The sequence below is a fragment of the Sinocyclocheilus anshuiensis genome, unplaced genomic scaffold, assembly GCF_001515605.1.
Source record: "Sinocyclocheilus anshuiensis isolate Anshui unplaced genomic scaffold, SAMN03320099.WGS_v1.1 scaffold557, whole genome shotgun sequence".
Classification (NCBI taxonomy): Eukaryota; Metazoa; Chordata; class Actinopteri; order Cypriniformes; family Cyprinidae; genus Sinocyclocheilus; species Sinocyclocheilus anshuiensis.
The window spans coordinates 689,583-704,878 of NW_015540883.1; the positions used below are offsets into that span (position 1 = coordinate 689,583).

The 15,296-nt window shown below is 39.5% G+C and overlaps 2 protein-coding genes across 3 annotated transcripts in view; both read left to right on the forward strand.

Annotated features, from left to right (window-relative positions):
• The window catches only part of LOC107688588 (uncharacterized), a 2,384-nt gene extending 1,332 nt beyond the window's left edge, over window positions 1-1,052 (forward strand). For both annotated transcript variants that reach the window (XM_016486297.1, XM_016486298.1), the window contains exon 3: window positions 551-1,052. In XM_016486297.1, coding sequence (XP_016341783.1) covers window positions 551-831 — 281 coding nt within the window. In that variant the 3' untranslated portion in view covers window positions 832-1,052. The remainder of the gene's footprint in view (window positions 1-550) is intronic.
• Window positions 1,053-9,488: 8,436 nt separating this feature from the next.
• atoh8 (atonal bHLH transcription factor 8) lies at window positions 9,489-15,296 on the forward strand. Its single transcript, XM_016486300.1, has 3 exons — window positions 9,489-10,174; window positions 11,670-11,861; window positions 13,982-15,296. Exons 1-3 carry the CDS (start codon window positions 9,650-9,652, stop codon window positions 13,985-13,987), a joined length of 723 nt encoding a protein of 240 aa, XP_016341786.1. The 5' UTR covers window positions 9,489-9,649; the 3' UTR covers window positions 13,988-15,296.

The window sequence follows — 15,296 nt, forward strand, 5'->3', positions numbered from 1 at the left end:
TGAGACACTGATGCAATGCTACATTTCTACAAATCTGATGAAGAAACACACTCATCCTGATCTCGGATGATCCTGAGGATGAGCACATTGTTCGTTTTTGGCGGAACTATTCCTTTAAATATGAACAGTCATTTAATACATTAAATGATTCTATGCCTTTGAGGTTCATTTATGTGAGGTTTCAAATTGTGTCCGGCGAGTTTAATATACTGAATTAAAGCAACATTACGTAACTTTTTTTTTTTCTTTTTCTTTTTTTTTTTCAAAATATAATGCAACTATAATCTGAAAAGAGTCTTGCATCCTGACATCCGATTATATTTAGAGGCCTCCTACTTTATGAAATATGTTTAGTTTGCACAGCATCACATATACAGTACGTTGTCTGTTTTAATTTACTGGTGGATCTTTATTTATCTGTCGGCGTGTGAAAGTGAGCGGGATTTGAGAACTAGAGAGTTATCAGCATTGTGCACAGCACACCTGTTCATGTACAGTGATCAGAGGAAGCCATGCAGCTGATGGCAGCCGTTGTCTGCTGTGTTCTCAGGCGTGCTGAAGCGCAGGCGGTCGTGTTGTGCTGCGCTGCACAGTCAGTATCAGGGCTTTCTGGAGAGACTGCAGCGGAGCCAGAACACATGGCTGGAGCGCCAGCTGGAGCAGAGTCACCTCCGAGAGGAGCGTCTGATCGCCCGAGTGCTGGCCGAACATAGCCGGTCCATGGAGGCCTTAGTCAGCCAGCTCTTCTCAGGCTTGAGGAGCCTCCTGCCCTCGTCTCCGCTCAGCACACAGCCTGACGCCAGCCCAGCGCAGAGCAGGACTGAGTCCTGAATCACACACACACAGCTCTCAGAGACTCGAGGAGCACCTCACACACTCTTCATCCTGATGCGGTCTTCTGCAGCCCTGCACTGGTTTGTTAAAGGTAGCGATAATGTAGCAATCCAGCATCTGTTTAACACTGGTAGGTGTTTGTTATTGTTTCATTGTACCACATAGCTTCTGTAAAAGTGTTCATCAAATGTTTAGTCATGAATAAAGATGTGAGTGTGTGTGTGTGTAATGTGATTTTCTCATGAGCCTCATCGGTTTATTTTAAATAAACACTGAAAGTGTTTTGTGTGTAATACATTTCAAACATCAAAAAAATATTTTTGCATGACAAATTCTATTGTTTATTATTATTATTATATATTTTTTTCATCATAAACCCATAGCAATGAGGAGCATGGTTTTACCTATGGCTACAATATATATATTATGTTTTTTTGCATTTAGCAACGCAGTGGGTAATTATTGTTTAAAAGTCGTCCGTCTGAAGTCAGAAATCAGGTTAAGTATGCAAATCAAACTGACCTCAAAAACTTGACATGATGTTGATTTGATGTAAATTGAACGTCAAACATTTTGGCCTACATATACATTAAACCAGTTTCAGGCTGGGATTCGCTTCCTCTTTTCACCCAATTACCACTGGAAGAAATCAGCATCCAAACTGAATTTAAAATGATGTCGCAGCGTCTTGATTAAGTCTTGACTAATATTTGACATCAAATTGATATCAAGGTGCCTGCTGCGTAATAATACATGCGATAAAAACGCAATACACAAACAAAAATACATGACAAACGTACGTTTTTCAAAGATAAAAAGAATACAAATACAAAATACTGACTTGGCAGTAAAGGAAAAAAAGAAAAATGACTATTTTTGAAGGCAGTTGAAGAAACGTTACAAGCAAAATAATCTGTTATTAAAGCCTGCCATGAAATGACAAAGCTTTCTTCTCCTTAAATACGTTTAGTTCTAATTCATTTTAAAATGAAACAAAAGTAAAAAGTTCAAACCAAATCCAGTTAGAGCCTGATGAAAGATCAACATCAGAGTCTTGCATAAATTAAGAGTTAACTTATTGTTGTTAAAAAGACAGTTCACCCAAATATTAAAATTCTGTCATCATTTACTCACACTTGTGTCATTCCAACCCTGTTTGACTTTCTTCCTTCTGTGAAACATAAAGAAAGAGCATATGGGAAGCATCTCAGTGTTTTCTTTTTTTAATATTATTATTATTATTATTATTTTCCCCACAACACTATGTCAAGGGTGAATGGTCAAGTCAATGGCTTGGTTGCCACCAATCTTCAAAATATCTTCTTTCATTTTCTGCAGAAGAAAGTAAGTCAGGTTTGGAGCAATATGATAGAATATTCTTTTTTTTTTGTAAACTGCCTTTTATAGCTGTAAATGTACTTTACTGTATCCTTGCTCAAAATCAGTGGTGTACTATCAAATGTGCATTCATATGTGACCATATATATATATGCAATATTATTTTTGTTAACTGCATCTGCAGTATATTCAATAATACATATTATTTGTTTCTTTCTTATTGTATTAATTAATGTACTCCTTTTTAAGGGCCTAACCCCAGCAAACATGGTAACTCGTGGCCGGATGGGCTGGAATTATCCAGGGCTGGAAACATATGTAAAATAATGCGATCATCAAACATTGAACAGCATGTAAATCAAAACTGAACTGTTGAATGAAATGCAAGCTTTGGGGGTGTTGATAGAAATCATCTACTCCATCTGTGTTTTGATCATTGATCTGAATCCCATCCGGATGCATAGAATGCATGATGCTAGAATAAAACTTAACAGTAAAAACGTAAAAGGTTAACAGCTTAATAAAGCAAAGCTATGTTTAATTCTGGCATAATCACTGATATTGATATTTTATCGGGCTCTGATAACTGAATTAACATTTTCATTAAAGATCATATGAGTCGCACTATTCATCTCCTCCACTAGATGTCACTGTGTCACCTGCGAACACTAACTATACAGTTGACTAAGTTTAGTCTAAAAACACAGTTCAAACTAAACACAAACTATGTAGGAAATAGTATAATAGCAAGACTTTTCATACATCTTTTATATTTTCATCTGTAAATGAGTGTCTCAAATGTGTATACAGGCTTATATCTGTAAGAAACTAAAGTTGTTTTAAAAACTACAACTAAAACTTATGCCTAAATTATATAAATTAGTGTCAAGAGTGTTGTTACAGCCTACCATAAAATCTGTTCTTGACTTGTAAATCATGTTTATAAATATGTTTAGTATGATTTATGATTATATTAAATATATGCATGATTCATTTCTTTGATGTAATCTCACCAGCACAAGCATGAAAATCCAGGAAACGTTTCTAAGTGATGTTTTGAGTCATGCTGAGTGTGTGAGGAGACACTGGCTGATCTCAGCAGCTGTGAGTGTTTACTGTGGGCTCGTGTGGAGTGCTGGCGTCAGGCAGGGCACAGGCAGAGCCAGAGGAATGTCGTATCAGAGCAACAGCAGCAGGTCGCTGGATGACTGGCACTCTGCCCGGGAACAGACGGGCGCCCGTGTGCTTGGAAACACACACACACTCACACTCACACACACACACTCACACTCACACGCACACGCTCACACTCACACTCACACTCACACTCACACTCACACTCACACTCACACTCACACTCACACTCACACTCACACTCACACTCACACTCACACTCACACTCACACTCACACTCACACTCACACTCACACTCACACTCACACTCACACTCACACTCACACTCACACTCACACTCACACTCACACTCACACTCACACTCACACTCACACTCACACTCACACTCACACTCACACTCACACTCACACTCACACTCACACTCACACTCACACTCACACTCACACTCACACTCACACTCACACTCACACTCACACTCACACTCACACTCACACTCACACTCACACTCACACTCACACTCACACTCACACTCACACTCACACTCACACTCACACTCACACTCACACTCACACTCACACTCACACTCACACTCACACTCACACTCACACTCACACTCACACTCACACTCACACTCACACTCACACTCACACTCACACTCACACTCACACTCACACTCACACTCACACTCACACTCACACTCACACTCACACTCACACTCACACTCACACTCACACTCACACTCACACTCACACTCACACTCACACTCACACTCACACTCACACTCACACTCACACTCACACTCACACTCACACTCACACTCACACTCACACTCACACTCACACTCACACTCACACTCACACTCACACTCACACTCACACTCACACACACACACACACACTCACACACACACACTCACTCACACACACACACACACACACACACACTCACACACTCACACTAACACACACACACACACACACACACACATAAAACCAGCTATGGTTAAACGTGTGTGTTTCTGAAGAAAAACACTGGACTTTCTTTATCATCATCATCTTCATCATTATTATTATTATTATAAAACTATCTCTCTCTCTTTATATATATATATATATATATATATATAAAGAGCATTCATGATCACCCCCCCAGCCCATGAAGGATGCATCTATCTTAAGTGTTACGCAATGAGAAGGAGCTCCCAACATAGGACCCTGAGACAAGAACCAAGGGTTCTTCCACATGAAGGCATCATGAGAAATGGGTTGCCCCTTGGGAAAAAACCCTTGGTACTGAGCCACCACTGCAAAGCGCTCATGTACAGCAGGCCAGTGTCGGAGTGACCCTGTTAAATCAAGGCGGTCGAGAACCAGACTGGATTCTGTAGCCTCTCTCTACACTGTTAAAAAAATTCCGTAAAATATACGGTAAAAAACCAGCAGCTGTGGTTGCCGGAATTTTACCGTAAAAAATACGGTAGCAATGTTTTAGGTTTTACGGTTTTAACTTAAATTTACAATTAAATACCGTAATTTCATTAACTGATATAATGTTAATATACTAACCTTATTGAAGTACTGAAATCTGTTTTGTACCTTTGTAATACACTGATAACCACCAAATGCAGGTGGTGATGAGAAACAGTTTTTCACCGTATATAGTAGGGGAATTTACCGTTAACCATTTAACAGGATTTTACTGTAGCATTTTTACGGTCTTTTACCATTAAATTCATTTTTTACAGTGTACAGTCTGCAGGACCCATTGAGACACATTTGGCAGAAGTTTCCATGATGCCAGATGGTCTACTAAGGGAACCAGCCTCTCAAAACTGTATTCTATTGTACTTTCAGTAGTCAATTTGGTGCATAGATCGGCCGATGGCTTTGGCCATCTCCTTAGTGGCTCGAAGAGACAAATCTGTTGAAATGCGTCCAGGTCTGCCCCCTCGCCCTCATCAAGATCTCACAGCAGGTCAGCCTGGTATGCCTGCAACAAAGCCATATTATGCAGACACCTTACCCGCCAAAGCCGAAGTTGTTCTGCACAGCTTGGTGGGTAATGTCAGGGACTTTAGGAATAGTCTGTTCCACCTTAGGCATCGCCCCATGGCCCTGCTTATTCAGCCCTCTAATGTTGGAATAATTCGTAACAGTGGGGCTGAAGAGCCAAGCTGAATATGGTTTATTCCACGATCTCGACACTAGCGTAGTTTGTTCCAGATGCACTTTTAAAGGAGCAGTTCACTTCCAGAATTAAAATTGTCATCATTTACTCACCCTCCACTTGCTCCAAACCTGTACGAGTTTCTTTCTTCTGTTGAACACAAAAGAAGATATTTTGAAAAATGTTAGTATCCGAACAGACTTGTACTTGTGTAAAAAAAACTTGATGGTGCCCATCAACTGTTCAGACGTTCTGCCATTCCATTGGACTGATTTCACACATGCTTCAAGACGCAATCACGCAGAGGCGATCCCGCAGTGTTTCGACACAGCGTGAATTCCCTTCAGTTTGACACTGAACACATGTTAGAAGCCCAAGACATCCCTTCATCTACCACTAATTTTACTGTTCAACACTGGATGGACCTCAAAGACTCCCACAAATTCATCTTACAGTTCTGTAGTAATATATAAGCTTGATTACTCTCATTGTATTTGGACTGTACACTGGCCTGCTGTTGCCTGATTTCTCCCAAGGTTTCTCTCTTTTTCATTTCTTGTCACAGACACTTTGGCTTGGACGATATGAGCACAATCTTAAACCCTGCAGTGACACACACCACCAAACTGTACAGTAATTGGGATTGGCACTTCTAATGCAAACTGGTATAAACTGAACAAAACCTTACTGATTTCATACCTTTCAAACCTTACAGATTGCCATACGAGTGCATAATGAGTTAATAACTCCATCTTGCAACTAGTATTAATTATATCCAGCTATATCCACATACATACAGTACACTGCCATAATCACTCAATACACTGTATACTACAGCAGTTCTCAGCTGTTTGATTGTTTATAGTCGTTTCATATGCATGCTTTGGTCCAGATCTAAATGGTTCAAAGTGGACTATTAGGCTTTAGTGTATTATAAACACCAACATTATGAATTTCTGATAAGCTTCACAGTTAATCAATGATGCAAACGTCATCAAATAAATGACAGATCCTAATTCTGCTGTAAAACAGCTCTAACCACACAACAGAGTTATTATTCAGATCCAGTCAGATCAACAACTTGTAAAGTTCATCCATTATGAACAAATCTGATTCACCTATAATAAAGCAGAAGACAATAGTGTCAATATTCAGCATAATTCAGTTCTTCTTCTCATCTGATATTGTCAGTGCTGACAGATTGATACATTTATAGAGTATCTCTAGTGCCATTTAATATGCTAATATCTCACATATCTTGATCTTTTGCTTGGCCAAATTCGCCTACACTGTAGTAATCTGGTCTTCAAAGAGCTTCTGGATAGAAGGACTGTTTCTACTGCTCAAAGAGTGTTGTTCATTATGATTAACACCTAATTATGGTTACATCTGTTGGTGCTGGAATGAGAGATGAGCAGCCTCGGCATGATGTGGACATGTGAAAAAAAACTCCACCAGGAGACAAAAAAAAAACCTTGGGAGAAATCAGGATCAGAAAATTATTTTGTCTTCTATGAAATATATTAATATTTTACGTAGCTTCTGAAGGGCATTACTGAATCAAAAAGAATAATAATTAATTAAGTCCTATAATGCCACACGTAGCTGTCAGATTCAAAAAGTAGAAGCAAGAAAGTTGTTCCTTGTTAAATTGTAGTTGTATTGTTTAACAGTATTTTTTAAGTATGTTTAGTACACTGTTTTTAAAAGTACATCCAAAAAAAGTCTTTCATGTAAATTGAAGCAAAACACAGTGTTATTTTAAAGTATTTAAAATGCAGTATAGCCAATTAAATGCCTATTCAGCAAAATTTCAACAATAACAAAAATAAAACAAAACTATATATTAAACTGCAAAAATAGAAAAGGTATATGCAAAAAAATAAATTTATGAAAAATACTCTTGTCCTGAGAATGCAGTTCAGATTTTTGGAAAATTTACTTCAGTTATTCACAGGCACGTGCACAGGTAGGGCTCAACTGGTGCAGAGCACATGCCCTTTTTGCCCTTACACTCCGAAGTGCCCTTTTTTTGGTGATGGTGTTTTTTTTTTCCTTCAATAAATCAATGATATTAGTCTCCCTTTACATCTGTCTGTCTGCTTTACAAATATCTATCTAATGAAAGGTATTAAAAAGAGCTTGTGACTAAATCTTGTTGGATCCGCTCAGACTGTCAGTAAACCTCATAACTCCACCCCCTCTATCTTGACTGAATGAACTGAAGTTCCACAGCAGCTGAACTAGGTCTGCAAGGGTAAATAAAGATCTTGTTGTTTGAATAAGTACAGCGTTTTCTTTACGCAAGAAACACTAAGTCTATAAAGGCTAATAATTGATATATTTGAAACTGAGCGCCGCGCCCTATAGCTACAACAAACACCTGGTGATGAAAACGTAACGCCGCCGTTTTAATGACGGACAAAATGCACATTTGCACACATTCACTGGTCAAAAACCCCGTAACTGCATTTGAGTTTGACACAAAGCGACTGAGTGATCCTCGTCACCTAGGTAAAATATATTTCTAAGAAATGTATGATTGCTGATACACTTAATTTATTAACATTTAATCATATTATATGGTCGCATGGCTAATTCATGTTTACGCTGTTAATATGCATGTATTCTAGCTAGCTAATTTTTTAATCTAGTATTCTATACTCTCTGCTCGTCTTCAAATGTATACACGTTGTAAAACATGGTTTTACTACAGTAATGTTGTTGCAACCAAAAAAAACTTTACAGAATCAAATCACTGTGAAATCTTTATAGTTTATCATGCATGATTTTTATCATTAGGAGGGGGGGCTTTTTCAGTTTCAGCACATGCCCCTCAAAAGGTCTGTGCACGGCCCTGGTTATTCATAACGTTTTTTGCTGTAACAAAACATTTTTTTTTTTAAATATATTTTTATTCCAACTCCTTTTTTAAAGCTGTTCCATTACATTTAAGCAATATAATTCAAAACCATAAAGAACATGGATTATATATACTGTATATATATATAGAGAGAGAGAGAGAGAGCAAACAAGTTCCCTGACGCACAAAATCAAGATCACCTACATTTTTTTCTCATTTGAAAAGCCGTTTCACTGGGATCCAGGTCATAACAGAGAAGGTTGATGCTGTTCTTGAACATTTTGTCATTTTAATTTAATTCTTTTGAGTACATTAGTAAAATGAAAGTTAACTTCATTTTGTTTTGGGACTATTTGAATACTTTTGTTGGCATAACGATGGCTTTGTGCTTTGAACTGCATGAGGAGAGTAAATGTGCGTCCTGGAGTAAAGGGAAAGAAAGTGTGCTGATGGAGATGTCAGTGTGGTGATCACGGAGCAGAGGAGCTTGTGCTCAGCTGTCAGCAGATCATATGGAGTGTGTGCTGCTTCACACAGGCTGTCAACTGTGTTAATGTCAGAGGCACTGACTCAAGGATATCCCACCCGAAACAACTTTGCGGTTTATAGTGAAAAATAACCTACCTAACTATATATAATACAATTATAAAAATAAATATAATCAGACTTTTTTTTTTCTTTTGAGACAGTTGTTTGCATTTAGGCTACAGTGTTCAATTGTAAACTATATAATACAGAGTTTATATTGCAAACAGTGCTAATCTAGCTGTAAAAGCTTCATAGCTCCTGATATGAAGACCTTGACAAGCAGCTGCCGAATGTTATAATATTCTGTAATATTTACATTTTATTAGAAAGATTACTGATGATGATTACTGCCCTCACGCCTGCTTTCTGACAGAGACACAGAGTATTATTATATTAAGTGTGACAAGAGTGCCACCTTGTGTGTGTCTGTGTCTGTGTGTGAGAGAGTGTGTGTGTGTGTGTGTGTGTGTGTGTGTGTGTGTGTCTGTGTGAGCGTGTGAGTGTGTCTGTGTGTGTGTGTGTCTGTGTGTCTGTGTCTGTGTGTCTGTGTCTGTGTGTCTCTGTGTCTCTGTCTCTGTGTGTCTGTCTCTGTGTGTCTCTGAACTGTCGAGCACATTCACAAAAATGTCCTGGCAATGTCTGCCTGACTGCACAAGACTCTCGGAACCCGCAGGAGCAGCGCGTCGCCTCACAAACTCTGACATGAAGCGGGCATGTTCCTCCTAGAAGACTCTCCTGCTGCATTTGATCTTCTTATTGGACCTTCAGGCAGAGCGGACTTCCGACATGAAGAACCCGCATCTAGACGGCCACTGCAAGACCCTGCACTCGGGAGACAAGAGACTGAAGCGCAAAGCGCGAGAGCCACTCAAGCGCGTCAGTGACGACCATTCACCTCACTTTAACCTGTACAAGAACGCGCGTCTCATGGCACAGACAGACGGCGGTCCGAAAGAGACGCGCGGCTCGGGGATCTTCGCGTCGGGGGACGAGAGCGTGTTAAACACCGCTCTGGATATGAGGATAAACACCGCGATGGCTGGAGAGGCTCCTGACTCCAAACTGAGCGCCGTCTCCGAGAAGTCTGTGAGCGGCAGAAGCGCTCAAACAGGCACGCGCGGCGCGCAGGGTTTTGCTCTGGAGCGAGCGTTGCCTCAGGCGCCTGGCGAGAGCGCGGAATCACCGAGGAGACGCGCCGGAGAGCCGCCGGAGATCAGAGCCATGCAGCAGACGCGCAGGCTGCTGGCCAACGCGCGCGAGAGGACGCGTGTGCACACCATCAGCGCAGCCTTCGAGGCGCTGCGAAAGCAGGTAAACTCCGCGAGGCTCTGGCTCTGCTGCTCGCGGAGAATACACCTAGACTGCCATAAACCTTAGGATAGAAGCAAAGGAGTGACCACTTTATTACACCAGAAGCTTTTCAACAAACGACAGATGCTGTCCTATTGTAAAAGCTCTTTCTCATTTGTGCAGCTTTGATGGAGATGTTACATACTTGTAACTTATTCCATCAGCACAACACAAAGTTAAAGTTTGAAATCATCAGCGAATATAACACATCCAGGCCACTCACTTATACATTTGGAAGATTCAACATTAAGGTGTTGAATTATTGCAGGCAGCACACACCTGAAATAGCACTTTATATAACAGAGACTGTTTCAAATAACCAGGAAAACATCCAGTGTTGCCAACTAATTTTCAGAGAAAGTTACTAAAGGAAGGTTGATTTGTTGCTAAAAAGTTGCTAAATGACGTTGTGATGTCATTGCGCGATGACGTCGTTACGTAATCACGACGCAAAATTCTGTCACTGCATCAAATCTCAGCAAAAATTATATTTTTTATGTTCATTTGGATTTGTTCGTCAAATAATATAAATGCATAATATAATATTAAAATATAAACAACTGTATTTTTAAACACAACATTGAATATTATTATATAATATGTTAATATTATATTAATATGAAGGAATTTTCCGTATTGATTTTTCACAGGTCTTTTACCTGCATTTTTTATTTTTGCATTGTATTTAGTGTTTTCGGGTTACAATGGATAATGAATAACGCATAATATCCAGGAAAATTACTAGTACCTTCTCCATTTTTCTAGATATTTTTCCTACAGTGTACTAAGTGATCAACAATCACAGTTACAAGCTAACAAGGTGTATCATTAATGAACAATTATATTATTATTAATAGATCGAACAATTGCAAACAGCAAGTAGCTTGATTCACATGATGCCTGTACTCATCTTTGGTTTCCTCTTTTTGTGTAATTTAGATGAAAATGTGTGCCTTTTTTATCATTTGAGTCACTTATTAAAAGTTGCTAAAAGTTGCCAAATAAATGTTAGAAATAGCTACATTTGTTGCTAGATGCTTTTAGAATAAAAAGTTGCTAGGGTAGTGTGAAAAGTTGCTCAATTTAGCAACAAAATTGCTAAGTTGGCAACACTGAAAACATCAGAATCAGTGATGCAACTCAATCAAACATGTGACAAATCCCAGTTCTGCTGCAAAGCAACTCTAACAAGACCATCCCAGTCACTTCAGTGTTGGCTGAGATCAGTAAGAGTGTGAAGTTCATCAGTTTGACACAAGTTCAGTTCAGTTTGAGTCCGTTCGGTTCAATAACAGTGATTCAGCTGTAAAGTTCAGTTCAGGTTGTGTTCTCATCAGATGGTGTCGGTCTGTGTGGAGTTAACGGACTGAGCTGCCCTTGAGGAAGACTTCTGATCAATCAATAATACGTTTTCATCGTTTGTTTAGCCTGCATTTCCTCACATCTGCTTTCACAGGTGCCCTGCTACTCGTACGGCCAGAAGCTCTCCAAGCTGGCTATATTAAGAATCGCTTGCAACTACATACTGTCTCTGGCTCAGCTGGCAGACCTGGACTACTCTCCGGACCAGAGCAAGCTGAGCTTCAGGGAGTGTGTGGAGCAGTGCACCCGGACGCTGCAGGCCGAGGGACGCTCCAAGAAGAGGAAGGTACGAGTCCAGCGTCTGCTTCTGGATTCACTCTTCAACTGATAGAATCCTTATTACATGACTTTGGGAAAGAAAACCACGTGTGTATTTCACGTTGCTCTCGTGTGAACCATGACACTGACTCACAAACTGTGAATAATTATAGACCGCCGACTAGAAGATTAAGACTCAACTGCATTCCGCTACACTTTATTTTGATAGTCCACATTAGACTTCTGTTTACTAGAAGTGACTTTATAACTACATGTTAACTAGCAGTCATTATTAGTAGCTTAATATCTGCTAACACTTTATTTTAAAACTCCCCAACACACATTCAACTGACTACTGCATGTCAACTAACTCTCATTAATTTGCAACTACATGTCAGCTAACTCTCATTAATTTGCAACTATATGTCAGCTAACTCTCATTAGAGTATTAGTAGACTGTTAGGTTAGGGTTAGTAGAATAAGTTAACATTAGGCGCATTTCCATTACAGATTTGCACAAAACTTTGGCGATATTTTATAAATGTCGATAAAAAAGTATTGCGAAATGATGGCGTTTCCATTAACCAATGTTATGAGACTTAAACGTAACATTTTGCCTCTCGCGATAAGTCATGGCAATGGATTTTGGTGGGATTTTGGCTATATTTATTCAAAGGAGGCTTATGCGTGTATCTTTACAGAAGCAGCAAAGAGAGCCACTTCAGAAATTTGCGCAATTTGAAGGGTAATGGAAACGCGCCTACTGTTTCTTGCAGAGTGACTTATAGTCAGAGCTGGTTAGATTACTTAACTGATTACAGATTACATGATGAAAACTGTTGTTAGTAACGTAATCTAGGTTACTCATTTTAGGTAATGTAATCTGACTACTTTTTAGAGTACTTTCAGATTACTTTTTTTAGATTACTTGTTACATTTACTTACATGAAATGTACTGTGTATCGATATAAAACAGAGAAGATGAAAATATATTCCACTTTTTGATATCAACATCATAAAATGCATTAAACATTACATTAGTGAGTTGATAAAAACCTAATAATCCATTCAATCATGAAAAAACGTAAAATAAAAGCAGTTTAAACACTTTTGTAAAGTTACTGATGTCTAGAATGTCTAAACTGGACTATCAGTGTGAAGTGCATTCTGAATTCTTGGACATGATTCTGCCATCCACTAGTTATTTTCTGCAAGCCATAAGAGTAATAATGGCAGAGCATGCATTATATGTGTGTATACATGCCAATTAGAGGGACTTCCCCTGTGCCTAATAACCATCCCATTAAATGAAATTATCATCAGCTTTTGTCAGAGGCAGGACTGGGTGTTCTGCCAGCTTTTTCCTCCACTGCGTCCCGGCCGAATAAATGGAGTGACTGATGTTTTTGGGGGAGTTTTTTGACAGTCATGTAGTCCTGATTTGCTGCAGCACTATCCTATATCATCATGCACATAATGTATGTTTTCCTCAGATAGGAGAGAGTTCAGAACGTTTATAATGCGGTTATTAGTAGTAATTGAGCAGCTGTGGCAGAGCTGCACACATGAAGGCTCTGGAGACTGTGTGTGAAGGCAGGCAGCGCTGCATGTGAGCTCATGCGCTCCCCCCGTCCCGTCAGAGCCAGACACCAGATGTTCGCAGCGCTGCTTGGGAAGTCCTGCTGGCGCCACTCAGGGCAGAGGGCAGGGGGAAGGCACGCGAGCCGAGCCCAGAGAACGCATTCGCTGCAGGAACTGGCACATTCCCCAGCGCGCTCTTGGCCCGCTCCCCAGTTCTCCCTTGGCCATCTGTTCCAAAAAAACACTTTGAAATAAAAACGCAGCGCTCATCACTCTCTTACGGAGCAGCTGTTACAGAGGCGAGGGGAAACGAGAGGAGGAGGGGGGCGCCGGCCAAGAAAGAAATCCCTTTGTCAAGTAGAGCCAGTGAGTCTGAGGGGAAAAATGTTTTGGCACAGCAGAGGCTTGAAAAGCACTGAGCGAACATGGAAATGTGCATGAATGTTGCAACTCGGGAACCTTTTTCAACAAGTCCATTTCAAAGCAAATAGACTGCTATATCTAGTCAGTTTTGTTGTTTGGATTTTTGACTGCTAACATTGATTTTGTTGTTGCTCTTCACAACAGGAATAAAATGAAGAAAGTGTATGTGGAGAAAGAAGGACCTCAATCCTCCATCAACATGAAGACACTCTCCCCATGCTGGAAATGTAACGAATTGTAATGTAATGAAAGTGTAAAGTGATTTTACACTGCACTATTGACTTTACTACAGCTAACCGAGTCAAAAACAAAACCGCTCTAGGCTCTGGATATGCTTTTGTACAACTTTTGCACAGCAGAAACACTTTCCAAACACAGATGATATGAAGTCAGTTCATTTTCCATTGTTACAGACTGGTTATTTATTTTTGTTTGTTTTGCAGTTTAACAAATCGTGCAGAGCTAGTTCATGTGCAAATTCTGTCAAAAATGTCCTGCCATGTGCAAGAAAGCGCACATTTTCTTTTCTTTTTGTAATCCATATAATTATGCTATTCTTCATTTTATCAATTACATTATAAACCATGATATAAATGCATATAATTCAGCACTCATCGCTTGTCTTCCATTTGGTTCATATTAACAATCTAGTTCTTAAACGGGAATCTGAAGTCTATGCTCTACAGTATGTGGCTCTGTCAGCCAGTCACTTATGTTAGTCTGTATTTTATACATGTATCTACTGTTGAAATACTGTTTTGTAGTTAAATGTAGTCCAAGAATTCATCTTCATGACTGAAGAACTGCTTTTCTGAGGAATTAATAGGCAGTTGCTGGTGACCTGCCAAAAACATCAAACTCCAGAAGGAAACATCTGGTCATTCTGACCTGTGTGGGACTCCTATAAACACATCATTAAATCAAACGAATCAATGATTTAATTATGTCACAGACTGTATTATCTGTTGTTCTACATATATACACACATGCACATATACATATACAGTTCCGACAACCATGCAACGTGCCAGAAATGTATTAATCAAAGCAATAATGATCCAGTCATCGCATCCAAGCACAGCTCTTTTGGCCAGGTAGTGTATATAATGCATTTGATTGTTTGTGAAAGTTTTACACTTTCTGTTCCTCCACTGAGCAAATAATACATAAACAACTTAGACTGTCGATTGATTAGAGCTTAGCAAATGTTTATAAGCAGTGTTTAACTACTTACATTTAGTTAACCAGACACATTGTAAGGTTGCGGATGGCACAAGATCATCTTTTTGGACAGGTTACATGACTGATGATTTCATAAGCTGACAGCTGCTAAACAGACTGACTTGCAGTGTGTTGTGAGAGTTTTCCTCTCAGCTCCATCTGTCTAGATCTGCTTCACGTAGAGCTCACACATTTCTGTTTCACATCAGCAGCTCTGATAAAAATGAAGTAAAATGCA

Excerpts from the sequence above, each read along its gene's own strand:
- atoh8 (XM_016486300.1), top strand. The coding sequence starts at position 9,650 with ATGAAGAACCCGCATCTAGACGGCCACTGCAAGACCCTGCACTCGGGA. Across the intron at positions 10,175-11,669 it reads TCGAGGCGCTGCGAAAGCAG|GTGCCCTGCTACTCGTACGG; the intron begins GTAAACTCCGCG and ends CTGCTTTCACAG.